The sequence below is a fragment of the Aptenodytes patagonicus genome, chromosome 2, assembly GCF_965638725.1.
Source record: "Aptenodytes patagonicus chromosome 2, bAptPat1.pri.cur, whole genome shotgun sequence".
In the NCBI taxonomy this organism is placed as follows: Eukaryota; Metazoa; Chordata; class Aves; order Sphenisciformes; family Spheniscidae; genus Aptenodytes; species Aptenodytes patagonicus.
Window position 1 is genome coordinate 147,826,128 of NC_134950.1, and position 18,092 is coordinate 147,844,219.

The following is an 18,092-nucleotide window of genomic DNA, read 5'->3' on the forward strand; positions in this document are numbered from 1 at the left end:
ATATTCTACTTTAAATCCCCCTTCCTAAACCACTCTATATTGGTAAATTACAGGCAAAATATATATAGACATACATATTCAAGATCAACTCCTTTTTAAAATGTTAATTTTGCTCGTTTCTGTAATGGCTTTCTATATAATTTTCTTGATGTGAATTCAGATCAGAAGAAACTATAAATCAAGCCAGAAGTGACCAGAAAGATGGAGAGCGCAAAAGCAGTTCTCACCAGACTGTACAGGCAATTACATAAATAGTGGAACAAGGAATGTCACCTTTAAGGTGACAGCAATGCCCTAAGCAGCTACTTTCATCATTAAGCTTCCAATTCACACGCTCTTTAAAGGAAAGTAATTTCATGTTATTTTCCTCACCCATTCCTGCACCCCAAGAAGCTTTACCTACCCCTTGCAGAAAATATCCTAGAAAGAACAGACAGTAGTATGCAACGACTGAAAGCACTTTAACCATAAGAACACTGACAGAGTAGGTTTGAGAATACTAAACAGCCAAGAGAAAAATGCAAACAAGTAATTTATGCAAAAATTAATGAGAGTAATTTCTGCTGGTTTAGATCTCTCATATGACCTTAAGGCACTTACATTTATTAATAAAGCTTTGCAATTACCTCCACCATAATTCTATACTCATGCCCTGCACTGATTTACAGATATGGAAATTCTGAAAGAGATCGGCTCTGGTAAAGATTCAAAGTATTAAAAAAGTCTTCCCAATTCTCACTTGTGTCTTTCACTCTTGTCCCTGAGTAAGCTAGTCAGACAGGCTGGCTACTCTGAAAGAAAAATCAAACAAGTTACCTGAGTCAATCAGAAACCTATTGGCTGGTTTTTTGCCATCATTGTTGCTGCTTTGTTGTTGTGTTTGGGTTTTAAAAAAAAAAAAAAAACAAACAAAACCAAAGTATACATCTACTGCTTTCCTATTGGCTGAAACCCACAATACAGCTAGTTTTAGTCTAAAAATAAATTATGTCAGAGTAGCCAAAAAATATTATATGTGCTTTCTTAATCCTATTTCTTTGTGACTACGTAGGTTCCCCAAGACAATTTCAGCAGAAGAAATATTAGGAAAGCAAGTGACTTTCTATTTTTCCATCCTCTAATAAAGCAGCAGCAGAAGGAATAGGAAGAGAAGCCACCCAAATCTCCACAAAACATCAGTTGTCCCTAAGTAGTGGACTGCCTTATTTACAATGGAACAACCCATTATTTATAGTGTGGTTATTTAGAACGTACCACAATCAGTGATTTTAGAAGATTATTCTATCCAAGTGCAGCTACACCATGCTTATTGGTTGCCCAGCAATTAATTTAACCCCAAATCTGGGGTCAGAGCCTTTTACTAGCTGTGATAAAGCAGTATCTTTTAAGAAAAAAAAAAAACCAAAAAACACCACCTTAATTTTATTTTTCATATTTACATATACAGAAGTTTTTGCATTAAAAAATACAAACCATCTGTACATATAATACAGCAATTAAAGTTTCCATTAATAAAACCTTAAATTCGCAAGGTTATTTGAAAATCATTATATTAAATAAAGCAGCATTAAAATCCAACAAATGGGGATGAGGATGAAGAGGAAAATAATGACCACGTAACTTTTGTATTCTGCCCTTCCCATGTATCTTTTATGCTAGCTGAACCTGAAAAGCCTCCAAATTCTGAGTTTATTTCACTTGTCTGAAACAATTCCAGTAGGGCCTGCACTGGTGAGCTACAAGAACTTCTCTTCTCTTCAGAAACAGACAGTCCATCTGTATACTTTACGCATAACTCCATATTCTGTTTCCGGGTTTCTCTTTTATTTCCTCCCAAGTAAAGCTTCACTTTTCTGCGCAGCTTTCCAGATGGTGAACTATGTGCAGTGCTGGCAGCCAATTCATTAAGTTCTTTGTTTACAGCAGTATCAGATACCTCAGCCTCCAGAACTACATTGTGCTGCATCTGTTGATGATTATCACATAAATCACGATGTTTCTTGACAAACGTAGGATTGGCATCTGTTTTTTTCAAACACTTTGCTGGTAGAACTACTGCATTATTTAATTTTCGTTTTGGCTGTGATAGGTGTTTGTCTTTTTCACTAAAATCTGTAACTTGAGTATGAGAATATAAAGTACACGTGCCTTCCTGAAAATGCTGTATATTCTTTTTATTTACTTCTGGTTCCAATATTTCTTTACTGAATGGCTCATAAGCTCGAGACAAGTTCTCTGTGTATGCTTTGTCATCTTTCTGAGGGGGTGGTTGTATGAAATTTGATGATACAGTAGTCTCTCTTAAGTTTGCAGCACAGGAGCCATCAGTTTTAATATTTTCATCATTATATCTGAACTTACTTTTTAGTTCTGAAGGTTGTGACAGGTGACAATAAAGAACTGAGCAGACAGATCCAGAAATAGGGGTAGGTATTGACACAGAATTCGGTTGTACTTCTGCTGGCTGGCGATCCAGTTTGAGTGCCCGTATTGCCATATCCTTCCACGAGTAACTTTTCAAAGAAATCCGTTGCTTTTTCAGTCGTTGTTTCAGCTCATCTGGTCTAGTTATCTTTCCAATAATAGGAGGAAAATATCCTATACTACATTTCGTCCTACAATGAAATTGTTTAAAATTATTAACAAACACTTCAAAGAAACATGGGTAACATAACTCCATATGCAACTGAATCTAGAAAAGCAACTGAACTGACAAAGCAATTTTTGTTTTTACATTTAAAGGAAGGACATTTAGGGTTGCAACACACTATTTCTACAGGAATAAAGTGCCTTATATTTGAATTTGATGTTTTCTTATTGATTTCTACAGCTCATAAAATTGTTTTAAAAATACATGAAGGAATCTAGTATTTCAGTAAATCTCAATTCACAGTGGTATTAAGAACAAAAGAAGCTAATGAATATAACACAGTAACTATAAATACTTACAAATATTCTATGATATATATACACAGAATTAGCATAATTATATATGCTTTTCTTGACATCGTATTTCAAACCTAACCACTCAGTATTTTTAAATCACAAAAGGAATAAAGGCTTGCCTTCATTACTATATCAGTTGTTTGACTCTATTTGCATTTCCTTTGATTTCACTAAGAATATCTTTATTTCTTCAATTTTTTTTTTTTTTTTTAAAGAAATAAGAAAGTGATTCCTTATCTCCTGACTCATTTGCAAACAAATCAGAGCAATCTTGAATTGAGTTACTGTTCCAAGTAATGAAGACACTGGTGCCTACAGTCCAAGACATGAAACAAGTCTCTCTCCCGTTTAAGCTTTTGAGCTACAAAGAAGAAAGGAAAATCTGCTTTCTTTGTCCAGCACAGGCAGGACAGAACCTAAGAGGCTTAGAGTACAGATAGGAAGATCTAGATTAGACTAGGAAAAGCTTTTCCACTGGTAAAGAGATCAGATTGACTGAGGAGGATATAATTTGTTGTTCTTAGGTTACTAAGAATATCAGAAAGTTTTTAGAGCAAGATGTCCAGACATTCCTGTCCATCTGTTGGCAATATTTTAGTTCAGTAAATCTTGCTTTTCTGAAGCCGAAGGACAGGTAGGACAACTTCTGGCAATTCCTTTCAGTCTCAGTCTCATTTTCCTGTGATGCCATCTGCACCTTTAATACCCCCCCAATTTCTGCTTTATAGAACTGATTTGCCAGGTACAATTGCACTGCAAATTTCCGTGATTTATTTCAGACTGAAAAATATTAATTTATTCTGTACCAGATCCAGAATTTCAGCACTAAGTATCTTTATGTTCAATGTCTTAACTCACAGAGACTTTAAAATTTAGGTAAAAAGGTAACTTACCTTTTCGGTTTTTTTGCATCATCTTTGTATTCAACAAACTCATAAACAAACTTTGAGATTATATCATCAACAACTTGATACTGTGTGCTTTGTGCAAAATTTCGGTGCTGTTCACTTTCAAGATGCTGCAATTAAAGAAAAAACATGAAACAAATCTAATACTACAGACATGAACATACAAGTCAACAGTATGATATGGAGCAGTCAGTAAGTATCATTAATTTATTACCAGTGTCTGAGACATGAACTATTAGTGCCTTCAGCTACCATACATAGAGGCAGCAATCAAGAATTAAAACCTACAAGGGAAAAAAATACCCACTTGCTGCTTTTTAGGAGATACATTCAGAAATATTTTAAAATAAAAAATACATTAAACTAGCAAGTAGAAACCATTGTTGATACCACACTTAAGAAATATGACTGTATCAAAGCATATACTTGACATTTCACATACTGTTTGCAGATCTTCGTATTTCTTCCCACAACATTCACAATATCCTCTCTTTTTTTTGTCCTTCTGAAGGAGCTGAACAGGAGTTCCACAGTCCTTGTCACTATTTATTTTGTTTCTGTTAACAGAAAAGATGTATTAATGAGTCTCAAATATGGAGCTGAGCTCTAGACTTGCCTCTCACAGTTATGTTCATTCTTATTCCCTTAATTGGAAAAAAAAACAACTCTATTTCCCCTCAATCTATTTATATTATGTTAGTCAATGCTTCGGAAAAACAAAGAGAAAAATTATGCATTAATTAAAAAAAAGATTTACTGCAACAAGACAGGCAGACCCAGTGGAACTAAATGTAAGCATAAAACATCCAGGTTAGTACAGATGTACTACTATCCCTGACTCAGAATAAACAACACAAAATCGCTAAACAAAAAACCCTCACTTGACAAACCAAAGGACATATTGAAATCTCTGTGCATAGCTGATAAAAGGTTTGATAAAGTCAAAACTAGAAAAAAAAAGAAAAAAGTCTTCTAACATCTCATTGACTGTCAGTATTTTTGATGCCAAGAAAACACACAGCAAAAACACTTGGTCTAACAGATGAACTCTCATTCTTTGGTAAAAGTAAACAACAGTCATATTTGTTGGTTATATGTAGCTTTTGAATATGCTGACCAAATGCCATTTTGTCCTGTTTTTCTAGGTACAGGCTAAGTGGAAATACAAGGAAATGAACCTCAAGTTCTTTCTAGAGATTAAAACACAAAGAGGTTTTCAATAGCTGCTCCATGACCTTCAGGGTCCTCATCTGGGGAGAGCTACTGTTTGCTGCAATTCACTATTAAACCACCTAAGGATGATATGCTAGCGGTAAAGCAGAACCATCAATCTCTACTTCCCTTTTACTTCAGAGGAATAGCGCCATCTCCCTGTTCAGCCAAAAATCATTCCAACAGACTACCAGTATCTGCATAGATGTAGGCTCAGGACCTTACATCAAAAAACCTGTCCTGAAAAATCTCTAACTTAGAAAGCATAGCAATGCATTGCTCAGCACAGTAAGTGTACGCTGCTTTCAACAATCTCTTTCAATCAAGAAGTCTAAATTGGTAACACCTGCCCCAGCATTTGCTGGGTTCCACAGGATAGGCTCCACCTAACTGTGTATTTTTACTATTGCACTAGCCTTTTCATCTTCCCTCTTCAGATCTGTAAAAATCAGAGAACCAGTAAAGCAGGATATAAGCAACAGCATTTATCATCTGAAGATTGAATAACGTCTGCAGGTCTTGCCTGATGCAGAAGCAAGCAGAATTGACAACTTAGTTTCAACAAGCTTTTCTCCCAGATAAAGATAAAACAGGCCAGCGCTCCCCTTTCTCTCTCCTGAAACTGACATGCCTCACATTTACCTGCTGAGTATGAAATAATCTCCCACCTAAATATCCCTTTGGCATGTGCCAACCTGAAAGATTAAATAAGAATATTCATTCAAACATAACTCCTGAAATTTTTAATATATCATATTCCTTAATCCATAGAAAAAAAAAAAAAGGCAATATTCTTTTCATTAAATGCTTTAAAAATAATGGGCCTTTCTAACCCCCTCTAAAGAGACACCATGAGAAATTACCTTATTATTGCAAAGGTTACCACTGTATTATAGTTGCTTTGGTTTTTTATACTGCTACATTCATTGCAATTAAAAAACCCAAACAAATAAAAAAAAATAAATAAAATTCATCATGGCAACATCAGCTGAAAACCTCCAGCAATACAATAATGGTGAAGACTGGACAGAACCTGAACAGTGGATAAGCTATTTTATAAAGAAAACAAGTACCAAACCTAAGTAAGTCTTAAACCCTGAGGACAGAAAAGCAGCAAAAGTTACTAGATACAGAAAGTTCCACACATAGCAAAGCTACCTTTCACCTAAGTATCTTTAGTCTCACAAAAGATATCTCACGCAAACCAATTTTAGAAGTCAATGAAAGAATCAATACTCCAGATATGCTAGGTAGAAGAAATTCAAAACAATAGTCTGATTCACCATAAAACCAGATAATTAGGACTCCTAAGTAGTTTCAAATCATGCAATTGATTTACCAGAAGTCCCAACTGCATCTGGAGTGCTCAAATAGAGCCTAAAATCCAAAATGTATCATAAACACTTGCTGCAAGACCAACTGCAATTCTACGGGCAGTTGGCATCCACTTTTCATCTCTGAAGAGTTGAAGCAGTATTTGCAGAGTCTAGTTTTTATAAATTAGACATTATCAACAGTGTGCACTCTTTATCAACAATGATTTTGCACTATGACTGAATATCACTGTTGTAAAAATTTTTAACTGCCTACTTTAGCATTATACTGACAAATATCAAAAGAAGTCTTAAGAAATCCACTTCCTGTAAAATACTTACTGGATGGCATCCAAGATGAGGACAAAGAAGAAACCAGTGGCAGAAAGGAAAAAAATATCTTATGCTGACCCATAGTGATAGGAGAAGGCCACATTTTTGGATGTATGCATCTGTATGCCCAAAAAAAGGACTAAAGACAGGATAAAGAGGATACAGAAAGATAGACAGACACCAACAGTTACAGTGCAGCAAATACATCAGCTGGGACGTGGCTATTAGTATTAAATATCACACAAGATTAGAAGCAGAGCATTTATTTTAGAAAACAATTACTTTAGAATTATTTTAGAGAACCGCCCTTTCCTCTATCCACACCTCAATAACAAGTTTTCAACAAACCTTTGCTTAGACTGAGTTTGCTTTTGACCAGAAGGATGCTTCTTATCCACCTCAAACGGACTATATGGTTTTGGAACACAGTAGTTCAGGAATGGAAAACTGGGTAACTGCAGATAAAATGGTCGGTAGTGGCTGTATTAGACAAAACAAGTGCATTAGAACCACCAGAAATGGAGAAAGGAGTTCATAGCACAAATTACAATCAGGTCAAAAATCTTGAAGAAGTGTTTCTCTCTTACATATAATGTACACAGAATGCTAAACAGATAAATACCATCGAATAAGTCATTCCTTCCTTCCTATAAACTTGATACTTTCTCAAAATAGATTTGCCTTGAGTTTCCATAGCTGTCTTACACATTCCCTGGGGCATGGCTTTCATGCCTATTTATTGTTGAGAATCGGGTAACCAATACAACTAAGAACAATTTGGACGACGGTGCATCTGTGTTCCTGAGAAGTAGCTATAGCAGTTCCTAACATCCAACATATTAATTTTTTTTTTCCATTTTACCATCTTCTTCCTTTTTGGCAAATTTTAATCAATTCACCATTCAAAATATAAAATCTGACCACCTCATTTTCCAGAAAGATAATTTTCCTGTACAGCATTGTACTTAGAAAGATATCAGAACTAGCAACTGTACCATTGCTCTGAATCTATAAAAAATGTTTAAAATAGGGCATACCAAAAGTACACATACTGCATCATTTGACTGTAATACTGATGCCACAGTTCAGTCTGATTTTTTTCCCCACATTACTATTATAAGCTACCCAGGCAGAAGAAAAAGAGCAAGTCTGCATAACAGGGACAGCTAAGCATCTTGTTCTGCTTCTGAACTGTTACTTATGTTGCATCAACATTTAAACATTAAAAAACATTGTTGATGTTACATAGACATTTAAAAGTGTTTCAGGTGTTTGGTACACAGCTACATTCAGAAGTCAAATTCACACATATTTATATACAAATTTCTTGTACTTATAACTGTATTTGTCCAATTCTCCCCACTATCCTCATGTCCCTCATATCTATTACACCAACTCAGTGTAAGACCAGGTTTAGATCTCTGTTTAATTCAGGAAAGTGTCAAAGAAATCAGGTCAAAGAATTTGGAGCTTATAAACATCATCATAAGGCAGAAGTTAGTCAAGAATATAAAGGTGCAAAACATGCCGTGCAGAACTGCATTTTTTTATAATTGATCGTTCTCTCAACTTCCGGCAGACTGGTATTTCCTTGCACAACCAGGTCTGATCAATTACAGGACCAGAAAGATGTGAAAATTTTAAAGGCTGAAAATATCAGATTTCATGCTACTGTGGATATTGAAATCAGATTAATAGCTTTTTTTCCCTTTTAAAAAGAAATGATTGAACAGGAAATTAAATCTAATTTCAAGGGATGATTTTAACTACAACTTCCCTTTCCTTACATCTAAACAGACTCTGCAGGAGATGAATGTTATTGAGTTGGGACTACAGGACTGGAATTTAGTATACAAAGTTTTATTGGCCTTTTGGGCTATAGGATTTGAAGAAGACATCTAAGAAAAGATGTCAAAGTTCCAAGCTTCCAGGTTTCCTTTTCATTCATATGGCCCTTGGCAAAAAGCAACCCAAAGAACCCACTCTCATGGTCTACAAACTGGAGCTACATGTTAACTTTCTAGTTCCGTTACCTATTGCAAATATTCCCTACTATACTACTGCCTGCTCAATCTCATTCAGTGGCTAACCACAGATACCTACCCAGAGCATGCAGAGATGAAAATTTTTTATCTTATTGTAAGAGGACAGTATGCCTGGCATCTAAAGTCAGGAAGTTGAAGGAAATTGAAATCTGAAGGCCACTTCCTCAAGGCATACTAAACGTTTCTGAATTACTCAGTTTGAAAACCGCATTATTGAATGCATGAAGAGAACACTTACTGACTTCTATCTTCCACCTTGACAAATGGATTTTTCAGTCTACCTGCTCATGGGGGAGAAAAGAAAATTAAGAGAGAAATAGTTTTCTTCATTCAGCAAGTTACTCCAGTAGCTGAATAAATAAGCAGACATTGTTTTAGAACTCATTATGTACATGTTTTGACAAACTTGATTTCCATAAAGTTTTTCTACATGCTTTTCTTAGACATGCAAATTAGAATACGGCAGCACACTTGACCAGATGAGAACTATAGTACATTTTTAAGCATTCAGAATGTAAGACAAAACAAAAAACTCTACAAATACTGAAATACTTACTTCTTGACTTTGGAGCAGTAACTTGTTTTCCCTATTGAAAAAAGAGAAGGTATAAAATCCCTGTGAATATTATTCTGCGTTTTATTAGAGATTTAGCTGTAGGTAATTTTAAGTTATGAGGGTCTCCCTGTATTAATCATGACTGTATACACAATCGTGATAAATTTTGAGGGAAACTAAGCTCATTAGTACTTCAGAAATATGGTGACATGTTTCTCAAAGAAATACTTATTTCGACACTGCAAAAAAAGTGTTCTCCTTGAGATGTTTCAATTTATTTATAAACAAAAAACCCACACAGGTAAATTTATTCACTTACTCTCTCTCCTCCACCAAAATACCTTGCCATGGTTGAAAGTCGATTCTTAAATACGGATAACATTTTTACAACACTTTATAAATGCTAACTAACTACAAGCTGTAAAATGCCACCAAAAACTGCAGATAGCAACATTCTCCAATTAAAACAATTCTTCTCATTTGAATGGATTTACACAGGTTGGTTTGGGTTTTTTTTTTTTTTAGCAACAAAGATTAAAAGAGAAAAGAGTAAAGTCTCCATTCAAGCATCAGCCGTTAGCTGTAATTGATTCTGGTAAAGGTACAAACTCCTAGTTTATACTACTTGCAAAAAAACCCCGACCTGCTATCCATGAACATGATACACTGATGATTTAGCAGAGGATTTCACATGGCCTCAATAATTAGCTAATATTGCATTCCAAAACAACATAACATATACTAGATGGTATGTTTCCATTTACTTATCACAGACCCCTGCCTAGACTAGATAATTGTACAACTTCAAGTGTTTAATTTAAATTACAGAGCAACTGCAGATGGAGCGCACAAGCAGCTAAAACAGTTTCAGTGTCTCACTACATCATACACTAAAATCTGGAGAAATCAGGATTTTCACATGCCAACTGCACATTATTGGCAGAATAGCTCAAAGATGCTTTATGCTAGTTCTTTAAAATACTGGGAAGGAAAAGATGCAGAGTTGAGCAACTGACAGATTCCCTAGAGACAGCTTCTTCAGGAAACATAACTGTGATTCTTCAAAATGGTCCATCAAAAGGAAGGGGTTTCTAATCACTGTGTCATAGGGAAAATTATATAGGGCAACTTGACTACAATCTACATCATACTAAAACCAAGCCGCAATTTTTTTTTTATTATTTATTATTTTTGAGGCAGGCAGAATGGAAGTTTCAGACAGTTCAGTACTTCTGATTCTTAGATATCCTTTGCAAGAGCAAAGGTCTACGCATTATTTAATCAATGCTACTATGGAATTTATTTTTGAATAATGCTGAGATGTATAGCTAATACTTTCTATTTTTCAAAGATAGTTTTTAAATCAATTCATAAAACATATTGGTCTGAAAAACTGAACATGAGCAAGACTTTATTAAAATAAAATCTGTAAGCTTCACAGTAGTTAGTATTTAGTACACCTGTGTTTTCACAGTTAATGAAACAAATGGCATTTCTTTCAAAGAGCCACTTACCACATCTTTAAAAGAACTGCCTGCTCTTTTGATTAAGTAGAGCTCCTTTTTCTTTTGTTCAATGTAATTCTTAACATCTGGCAAAAAGAGGGAGAAGTATACTCAGCTATTTTTGTATGTCTGAAGTAATTTGTCATTTTTAATATTTTCAATTCAACAAAATAATAATAAAATCAATGTTACAAGTTCAAATTAGGCTTCATCAAACAAAAACATTTACCATCAATATGAAGTATCTTCACACCCCAACTCAAAGCATTGGATAGTATACTACCAGAGGGGATTAAGTCCTGCAAACAATAAATTATATTAATAATTTTAAGCAATATATAGCAGATTATGTAAAATAATTACAAATATATTACATGTAATATGAAAGCCGATATCAAAGTACAGATGCTTTGCTTCTTGCCAAAAGACTATCGCTCTCCTCAACTGACTTTTCAATCTCCGTGTCACAGCACTTCACCATCAAAAGATTATATTTAACCTTTCATAAAACCAAAACTGTTCTCTATTATCACAAATGCTAGCTATATCAGCAATCCTGATAAATTATAATACTGATCATAAGACTCCACAGACTTTCAATTCTTCAGGAAGTACCCAGAAAGCATGACCTGACAGTTTTACTTAGGACAATCCCTCGACTTCTGCCTGAGCGTTCCATGAAGGACTTCTCTCTTAGACCACTAAGACCACTCTTACTACTGCTTGTTTTCTAGAACAGCAAAACCAGTTTCTCAAGCACGAATTCATTGATTACTTGGCTTACCTGCTCTTTGATTGCTTTTTCAACTAAGGATTTTCCTCTGCTCATACGTACCTATATTAAGACAGAAGCACATTTGTAGCAAGTTAGAACTCATTTCAAAAAAACCAAAAGGTAAGGCAATTTACATTGTTGCTTACAAATACGTAGTTTAGCTATGACAGCCTCCTTTTGTTCACTGTACTGCTATTTTTCATTAATTCGCATCTTCCCCACAAGGTTATGGTTGATACAGTCTGAATAGAAAAAAAACACCCAACAAGTAATTGTTTTCAGCCAAAGCAGGTCACTGCATGGCTGAAGCAATGTTAGTGCTGGAACAACACAGATGGTGGGAATAAGCAGCCAGTGGCACACGCCAGAAGATGAGGTTTCATCAGCTGGACTTGTGCCAAATTAAGCTAACAGCCATGAATATAATCATAATCCATCTTATCCCCATCTTTTCTATCACCAGTGCATCTCCTTTTGTACTGTATACTGTTTATTCATAATGAGCATGCCTTTACCTATCCAGGTTATTTGCAAAATGAGGTGATCTCATCTATGCAATGCAAAGACCAGCCACAGACTGACTCGCAGTCACGTTTCTAAATAAGTACCATGTATATAATACAGCTAATTGTTTCCAACTGTATTTTGAAAGGACGCAAGACTTGCCCATGTAAGAAGCTTCACGTAAACCTGCACAAATTCAGATACTAACTGTTGCAATTAACTTGATCCTCTAAGAAAGAGCTCAGAAAAAAACTAATATTCATAATGTTCGATTTTAATTATTTCCTGGAACTACTATCAAAGAGTACTTCTGTAGATATCTGCATTAACAACATCACAGCAGCCAGATATTAACAGGCTGTGCTGCTAAAGAGACCGGAACCATTGGATGCCATCACAAGCCTATCCATATTGATCCAGCTGTCAAACGTAACAATATCAATGTTTAATTATGTCAGGCATACTATAAGAAAAGATCTTAGTGTAGTCTGCTTATTTGCAGAAAAGGCTCCTTTTTTAAGTAGTTTTTGAAACTTTGCTTAATTAGTTTGAGTTAGTTAAGTTTAACAAGTTTGACTGATCTAGTTTAAAAGTATGTTTGACTTGTCAAAAAAAAAAACCCCCAACAAAAAACAAAACACCCCTTATTCACCCAAGGAACTGTTGCCATCTTTAGGAAACAAAATAGGAGAGAAATTGTGAGAGCATATCCCATGGGTTGTACCCATTTGCAGTATTACTAAGAAACTTACTGTATCTACTATCTTAAACGAACTTCCGTCACGTCGATCTTTTCGGCTGCTAGGATGAGGTGAACTATTTCCTCCATTGCGTGCAGATTCTGGGCTAGGAACAGGAGAAATCTGACCAAGAGTTGGTGCAAATTTTGCCTCCTTTTTATTAGACACCAGATAGCTGATATCTTTACTAAGAAAACTCTCCACTCTCTAAATATAAAGATATAAAGCAAGTAATTATTTCAGGACAATAAATCAGTAACTCAATTTCACATTGCAAACTTTTCTTTAAAGTGACAAAACTTCTAGAATAATCAAGTTCAAAAACACTGAATTAACGAGAAGATATTTTCTAAAGATCTGGATGACAATTACAATTGAGCTGTAGTAGCGTCTTACCAGTCACAAATTCTAATTTCAATTTCTTAATTTTGTAATCTCTATCAAAAGAGCTTTGCTTTGTTTTGATTATCATTCTTTGAACTATCTAGCTGTAATACTTTCCAAATAGAAGAATTCAAACGCTGCATTGAGAAACAACAGAATAATTCAAAGAAAAATCACTGTTTATATAATTTTATGTAACAGAAACTACATAAAAGTGTTCAGCTAAACTTAAAGGAATGTGTATGCAAATGTAATTTACGGTTTGCAAGAAGCGATAAATTCATTGAATTTAGAACCAGCAGAAAAATTAAAATTTCAGGATAGTTACCATGTTTCAAACCTGCAGTATTCATAATACTTCTCAAAAATGTAGAAGACTTAAGTAGATTCATAATATTTTCACACTCAGCAAGAAAAAATATGTGGTTATCCTATGCTTATTCTCTTCCATTTTGCTCCTTCAGTCTTTTGTTACCAACTGTTGTGTGATTATCAGCTCTATTTGCCTTGTTATTTCTTGCCAGTTTATGTTGCTTAAAATATTTTCCTCTTCTCCACTAATCAGTATGGAAAGCACAAATAGCACAGGCAGCAAGCCTGAAATGGTGCCTTTCAATTCTGCTCTACGTACCTTTTACAGAAATGGGACATACAGAGAGAGGCACTTTTGAGCGCACTCCACACAAGTAACAATGAAACATGTGGTAGTTGATCTTGAGGGTGCACCTCAGGTTTAGGCATATACTCCTCAGAATAAAACAGAAAAGCTTCCTTTTCAGTCTTTGATTTGCAACCTTACCTTTCACATACGAATTCCTAAAATTCTGTTTTAGAGAGAAAGGCAAAAGATAGCACGCACTCATTTAATGCTAAATGTAGAGAGATGCATTTAACTTGAAACCCATTATTGCTATTCCTTGCCTTTACTATAATTTCAGACTGCATCTTGATTTACAAGCATCAATTTCATAAAACCGCTCAGTGGTCCTCTGAGGTCAAATAAGTATTGCCAAAGCAACGTTCAGAATAGCTAGCAATTTAAGCAGATCCCTTTTGCTTCTGTGGTTAAAGGGTGTTTAATACTTTAACTGCCAAGATTCCTCTACACTAATTCAAAATATTTAAGTTTAAAGTGGACTAAGCAGTTGCATTGCTTGTGTGTTACTATGATATCCTGTACTTGCTTGTATCAAAGCGTTTCTTTCGTACAGAAGAATTAGGAAAAAAAAAAGTATTAAGATGCTTATAAAATTTATGATTTAAATAAGAGTATTAAAAAATACTCATTAATACACTCTGTGCAGAAAGTACTTACTGAAGTTACTGACTTTTAGTAAGCATATGCAAAACACTTTCTCTAATCACTTTCAGGTTCAGCTGAAAAACTTTAGTTGTAACATGTAAACGTGTCAATATAGCCAGAAGCAGCAGAAAAAAAATCACCTCAAACAATGAAACTTACTAAATTTCGATAAAATTTTAAGCAAATGAATAATTAACTGAAAACAAACCTTTATAATAAACACTTTTATTGCAATTAGCAAAGTAGCTTCTAGCAAAAAATGACAAAATAATTTGTTGATAAGCTAATTGTTCGATTAAAAATAAAGACAAACGTAAAAAAATAAAATCCCATCACATATAAAATACAAATAACATTAAAATGCAGTCACAAAGAACATGGAAAAGGCATTCCACATGTGCAGATTTTCTTCTAGTTTCATAAAGTTCTCTGCTCATTAACTTACCCCTCCTAGCTCTTTGAGGTCCTTTCCTATTTTTTCAGATATCACATTTGATGGAATATCGAGGTAAAACACCTTCCCAGTGAGTGGCTTGTATTTAAGTTTCTCTGGTTTTCCTGTATCTTTTTTCACATTCTTCAGAGAAGATCTTATCTTTTCTGTTTTTGCTTGCATTCCATCTGCTGCAAAAAGAAAAGGGAATTTAAACAGGACTGTGTTTTAGGAACTGTGTTTATTTTTTTCTTTTCAAAAAGGAAAATTCCTAAATTATGGAAGTGGACAAGGCAAGCTTCCATGCAATATAGGACTTTTAAAAAATAGCTGTATGTTAAACATGTCAAAAATAAGACATTAATAATACCACCACATATAGCCCTTAAAAGTTTCTTCTTAAAAATCATATCCTAAAATGGACTTTTTATTTCATCGCTATACAATGCCATAAATTTTCTCACCCAGTTTGGCAAGTATTTGCTATCTCTGTACCACAATACATACACTACTTGCACAGTCACTGAGAATCACAAGAACACCATTTCAGAACAGAATCTCTCTTACTCATCTGAAACAAAAAGGATTCATATAGACTCATTAGAACAAAAAACGGTCAAAAGTAACTGAAACACCAAAAAAGACCTAGATCCTACTATTTATCTGAATTTTGAGCACCCGTCTGAGATGCACGAAAACTAAGCTTAAAGTTCAGAATCATTCTAGTTATGACCATTCTTTCTGTCCCAATGAATTTTACTCTAAAACTAAGAAACCACATACAGCAATTAGACTGTGCTGATGAACTTTCCTGATGCTCAACACAGAGCTATCCACGCAGGCCTAACTGTTAGACTAGACATTTAAATAAGCAAATAAAAAAAAAATTCAGTCTGGGTGAGAAATAAGCCTCATTTCTCAAGGGAAATCTTGGAGTGTCGTAGAGTTCTGTGAGAACATCAGCTCAATACTGAGTAGTAATCAAAAAAGAAAAAAATTAGAAATTGCTAAAAAACAGAAAAGAAAATGGTAATTTTATTATGCTACTTCATAAATACAGGACTCGGCCACATCTTTACAGCCTGCAAAAGAGTAACAAGGATGATCAAAGGCATGAAGAATGACCTTGTACATTAAGACTTCATCAGTCTGTAAGGTAAATTATTTAGGGGAAAAAGAATACAGATACACAAAATCAAGAAAAACAGAGAGAACGGCTAAACAGCCTATTCCAGTAAAAAAGCTACAGGGCACCAAACAAAACTAGGAGTGAGGTACAAAATGAAAAACAGGAATTGATTCTCTATGCAACAGGGCAACCCTGTGTAGCTTGCTGCCAAAGAATGTTGTCGATACTAAGATGCGATTTCTAGGGGAGGCTGCATAAGTACAAGGAAGAGGAATACTTTGAGGGGTCCTAAATGCACAGAAGTGACATGCAACTCATGAAGTCCCTGTAGCTAAACATAGCTGGAAACCAGAATAATATTATTAGGTGAAAGTAATTATACCTTCTCTGTTCTTACATACTTCCACAGGAATCCATTTACAACCAATGACAGAGACAGAATCATCCAAGACTTGCACATCATTAGTTTTACACTGTCTTTTCTCCCCCACTGACTGACACCCTACTCCCAGTTGCTCCTCTTCTGGAGAAGCTCAAAACAGACAATGAGGGCTGCTGCAGGAAGTAAGCAGGCCTCTTCTGGAGACAAAAAGCCAATATGCAAAACGGTCCCTCTGTTATGTATTCTCTCCCTCCCTGAAATGGTCTTAGATGGGAGAGGGAGCAGAACCACCACTCATGCTGCAAGATTCTGTAAGTAATGGTTATGAACACACGTAAGTGAAGCAGGAACAGCAATCAGCTTTGTAGAATCTAGGAGACCAAAAGAATTAGAGAAATAGGAAAATGGGAAGGCTTATGATAGTGTAACTTATTCAGAATCTAAACAGAAAAGATGGATGATAAGCAGGTGTGCAAGTGAAATTCCATAGATGACCAGGGACCAAATATGGTGTTATACCCAGCACACACATGTGATGGCCAGGGCAGCTCAAAAATTAACACACTAAATACCAGAATGAATATCGGAAAATACGTATTAAACTTCTTAGGGATAATAAAAAAATTTGGAGTGAGTTAGCAGTACTGCAATAACAGTAAAGAGTCTCTCTCATAAAGCAACTGCATTTTAATACCCTGGGCCTAACGTACTGAGGAGGCCTTCCATGCATGCTCCTGATACCAGCAAAGATGTGCCTGGGTGGAGCAGTTTGCACGGCAGTGGCCTAGCGAATTTCAACATAGCTACTAGCTTCTTTGCACTGCAAGCATCTTGTAGATGAACAGAGCAAGTTAGCTAGCTACCTTTTCAGTTACACACTTTTACGTTTAAGTGCCCAAACCACGCAAAGGTTATTTCAGCTGTCCACCCATAATAAAGCCAGCCCAAGGCATGCTTACCCGCTAGCCTGACAGAGGCAAGAGGCCCAAACCCAGCACCAGGCTGACTGCGGGGGCTCTCAACGAGAGCCAGGAAGGCGACACCGGCACCAGGCCGCGGCTGAAAGCGATCCCGCTGACCGTGGGAAAGGCTTGAACACCCCCTACCCCGACCTCCGAGCCGGAGCGCGGCTGTTCCCCCCCGGGCACCCCCAGCGACCCGCCGCTTACGGGGACGCGCTCCTTTGTCGGCGGCCTCCACAGCGCTCGGTTTCATCTTCCCGCGGAGTCACATCCTCCTCTCCTCTCCTCTCCGCCCGCCGACAGACCTGCAGGGGTTCAGGAGAGCCGCTAAGATCCCCGACACGCAGCAGCGACAGGCCCCCTCCCCCGGCGGCTCCAAGCCCTCCCATCCCGCCGCAGCCCGGCCACGCGCCCCCCGACCGGGCTCCCGGGTCCTCTCCGCCGCGAGCCGTTGGGGCCGGCGACGGTCTCCGGGCGGTGCTCTGCCGTGCCGTGCCGTGCCTCGCCTCACCGGGCTTTCCCGCCTCCGACAGCCCCAGCCCGCCTCGCTGGGCCTCCCTCCTCCTCCCGGGAGAGCGGCGCCGCGGTCCCAGGGGCGCCCGGTGCCCCGCCGCGGGCCGCACTTCACCAACGGTCGGCCCCGGCCGCGCGCACGCGTTAGG

General features: G+C 36.6%; 2 protein-coding genes across 3 annotated transcripts in view; one reads left to right on the forward strand and one right to left on the reverse strand.

Annotated features, from left to right (window-relative positions):
• Positions 1 to 1,409: 1,409 nt before the first annotated feature.
• Positions 1,410 to 18,046, reverse strand: DBF4 (DBF4-CDC7 kinase regulatory subunit). 2 transcript variants are annotated; one of them, XM_076331582.1, is made up of 13 exons: positions 17,942 to 18,046; positions 17,638 to 17,735; positions 14,970 to 15,148; positions 12,850 to 13,044; positions 11,603 to 11,653; positions 11,048 to 11,117; positions 10,828 to 10,904; positions 9,314 to 9,344; positions 8,996 to 9,038; positions 7,061 to 7,192; positions 4,297 to 4,411; positions 3,840 to 3,964; positions 1,410 to 2,615 (listed from the first exon to the last, which is right to left on the reverse strand). In XM_076331582.1, exons 2-13 carry the CDS (start codon positions 17,681 to 17,683, stop codon positions 1,568 to 1,570), a joined length of 2,112 nt encoding a protein of 703 aa, XP_076187697.1. In that variant the 5' UTR covers positions 17,684 to 17,735; positions 17,942 to 18,046; the 3' UTR covers positions 1,410 to 1,567. The 2 variants fall into 2 exon arrangements, with proteins under 2 accessions (XP_076187697.1, XP_076187696.1); XM_076331581.1 differs by having other exon boundaries at positions 8,996 to 9,041.
• Positions 18,011 to 18,092, forward strand: part of SLC25A40 (solute carrier family 25 member 40) — a 28,607-nt gene continuing 28,525 nt past the window's right edge. Inside the window, exon 1 of the mRNA XM_076331587.1 lies at positions 18,011 to 18,063. The gene's annotated coding sequence lies outside the window, so the exon portion shown is untranslated. The remainder of the gene's footprint in view (positions 18,064 to 18,092) is intronic.

Coding starts and splice junctions, on each gene's coding strand:
- DBF4 (XM_076331581.1), bottom strand. CDS start 17,683: ATGAAACCGAGCGCTGTGGAGGCCGCCGACAAAGGAGCGCGTCCCC. Junction 3,965..4,296: donor AATACGAAGATCTGCAAACA/GTATGTGAAATG, acceptor CTTTAATTGCAG/CATCTTGAAAGTGAACAGCA. Junction 2,616..3,839: donor GATGCAAAAAAACCGAAAAG/GTAAGTTACCTT, acceptor ATTTCATTGTAG/GACGAAATGTAGTATAGGAT.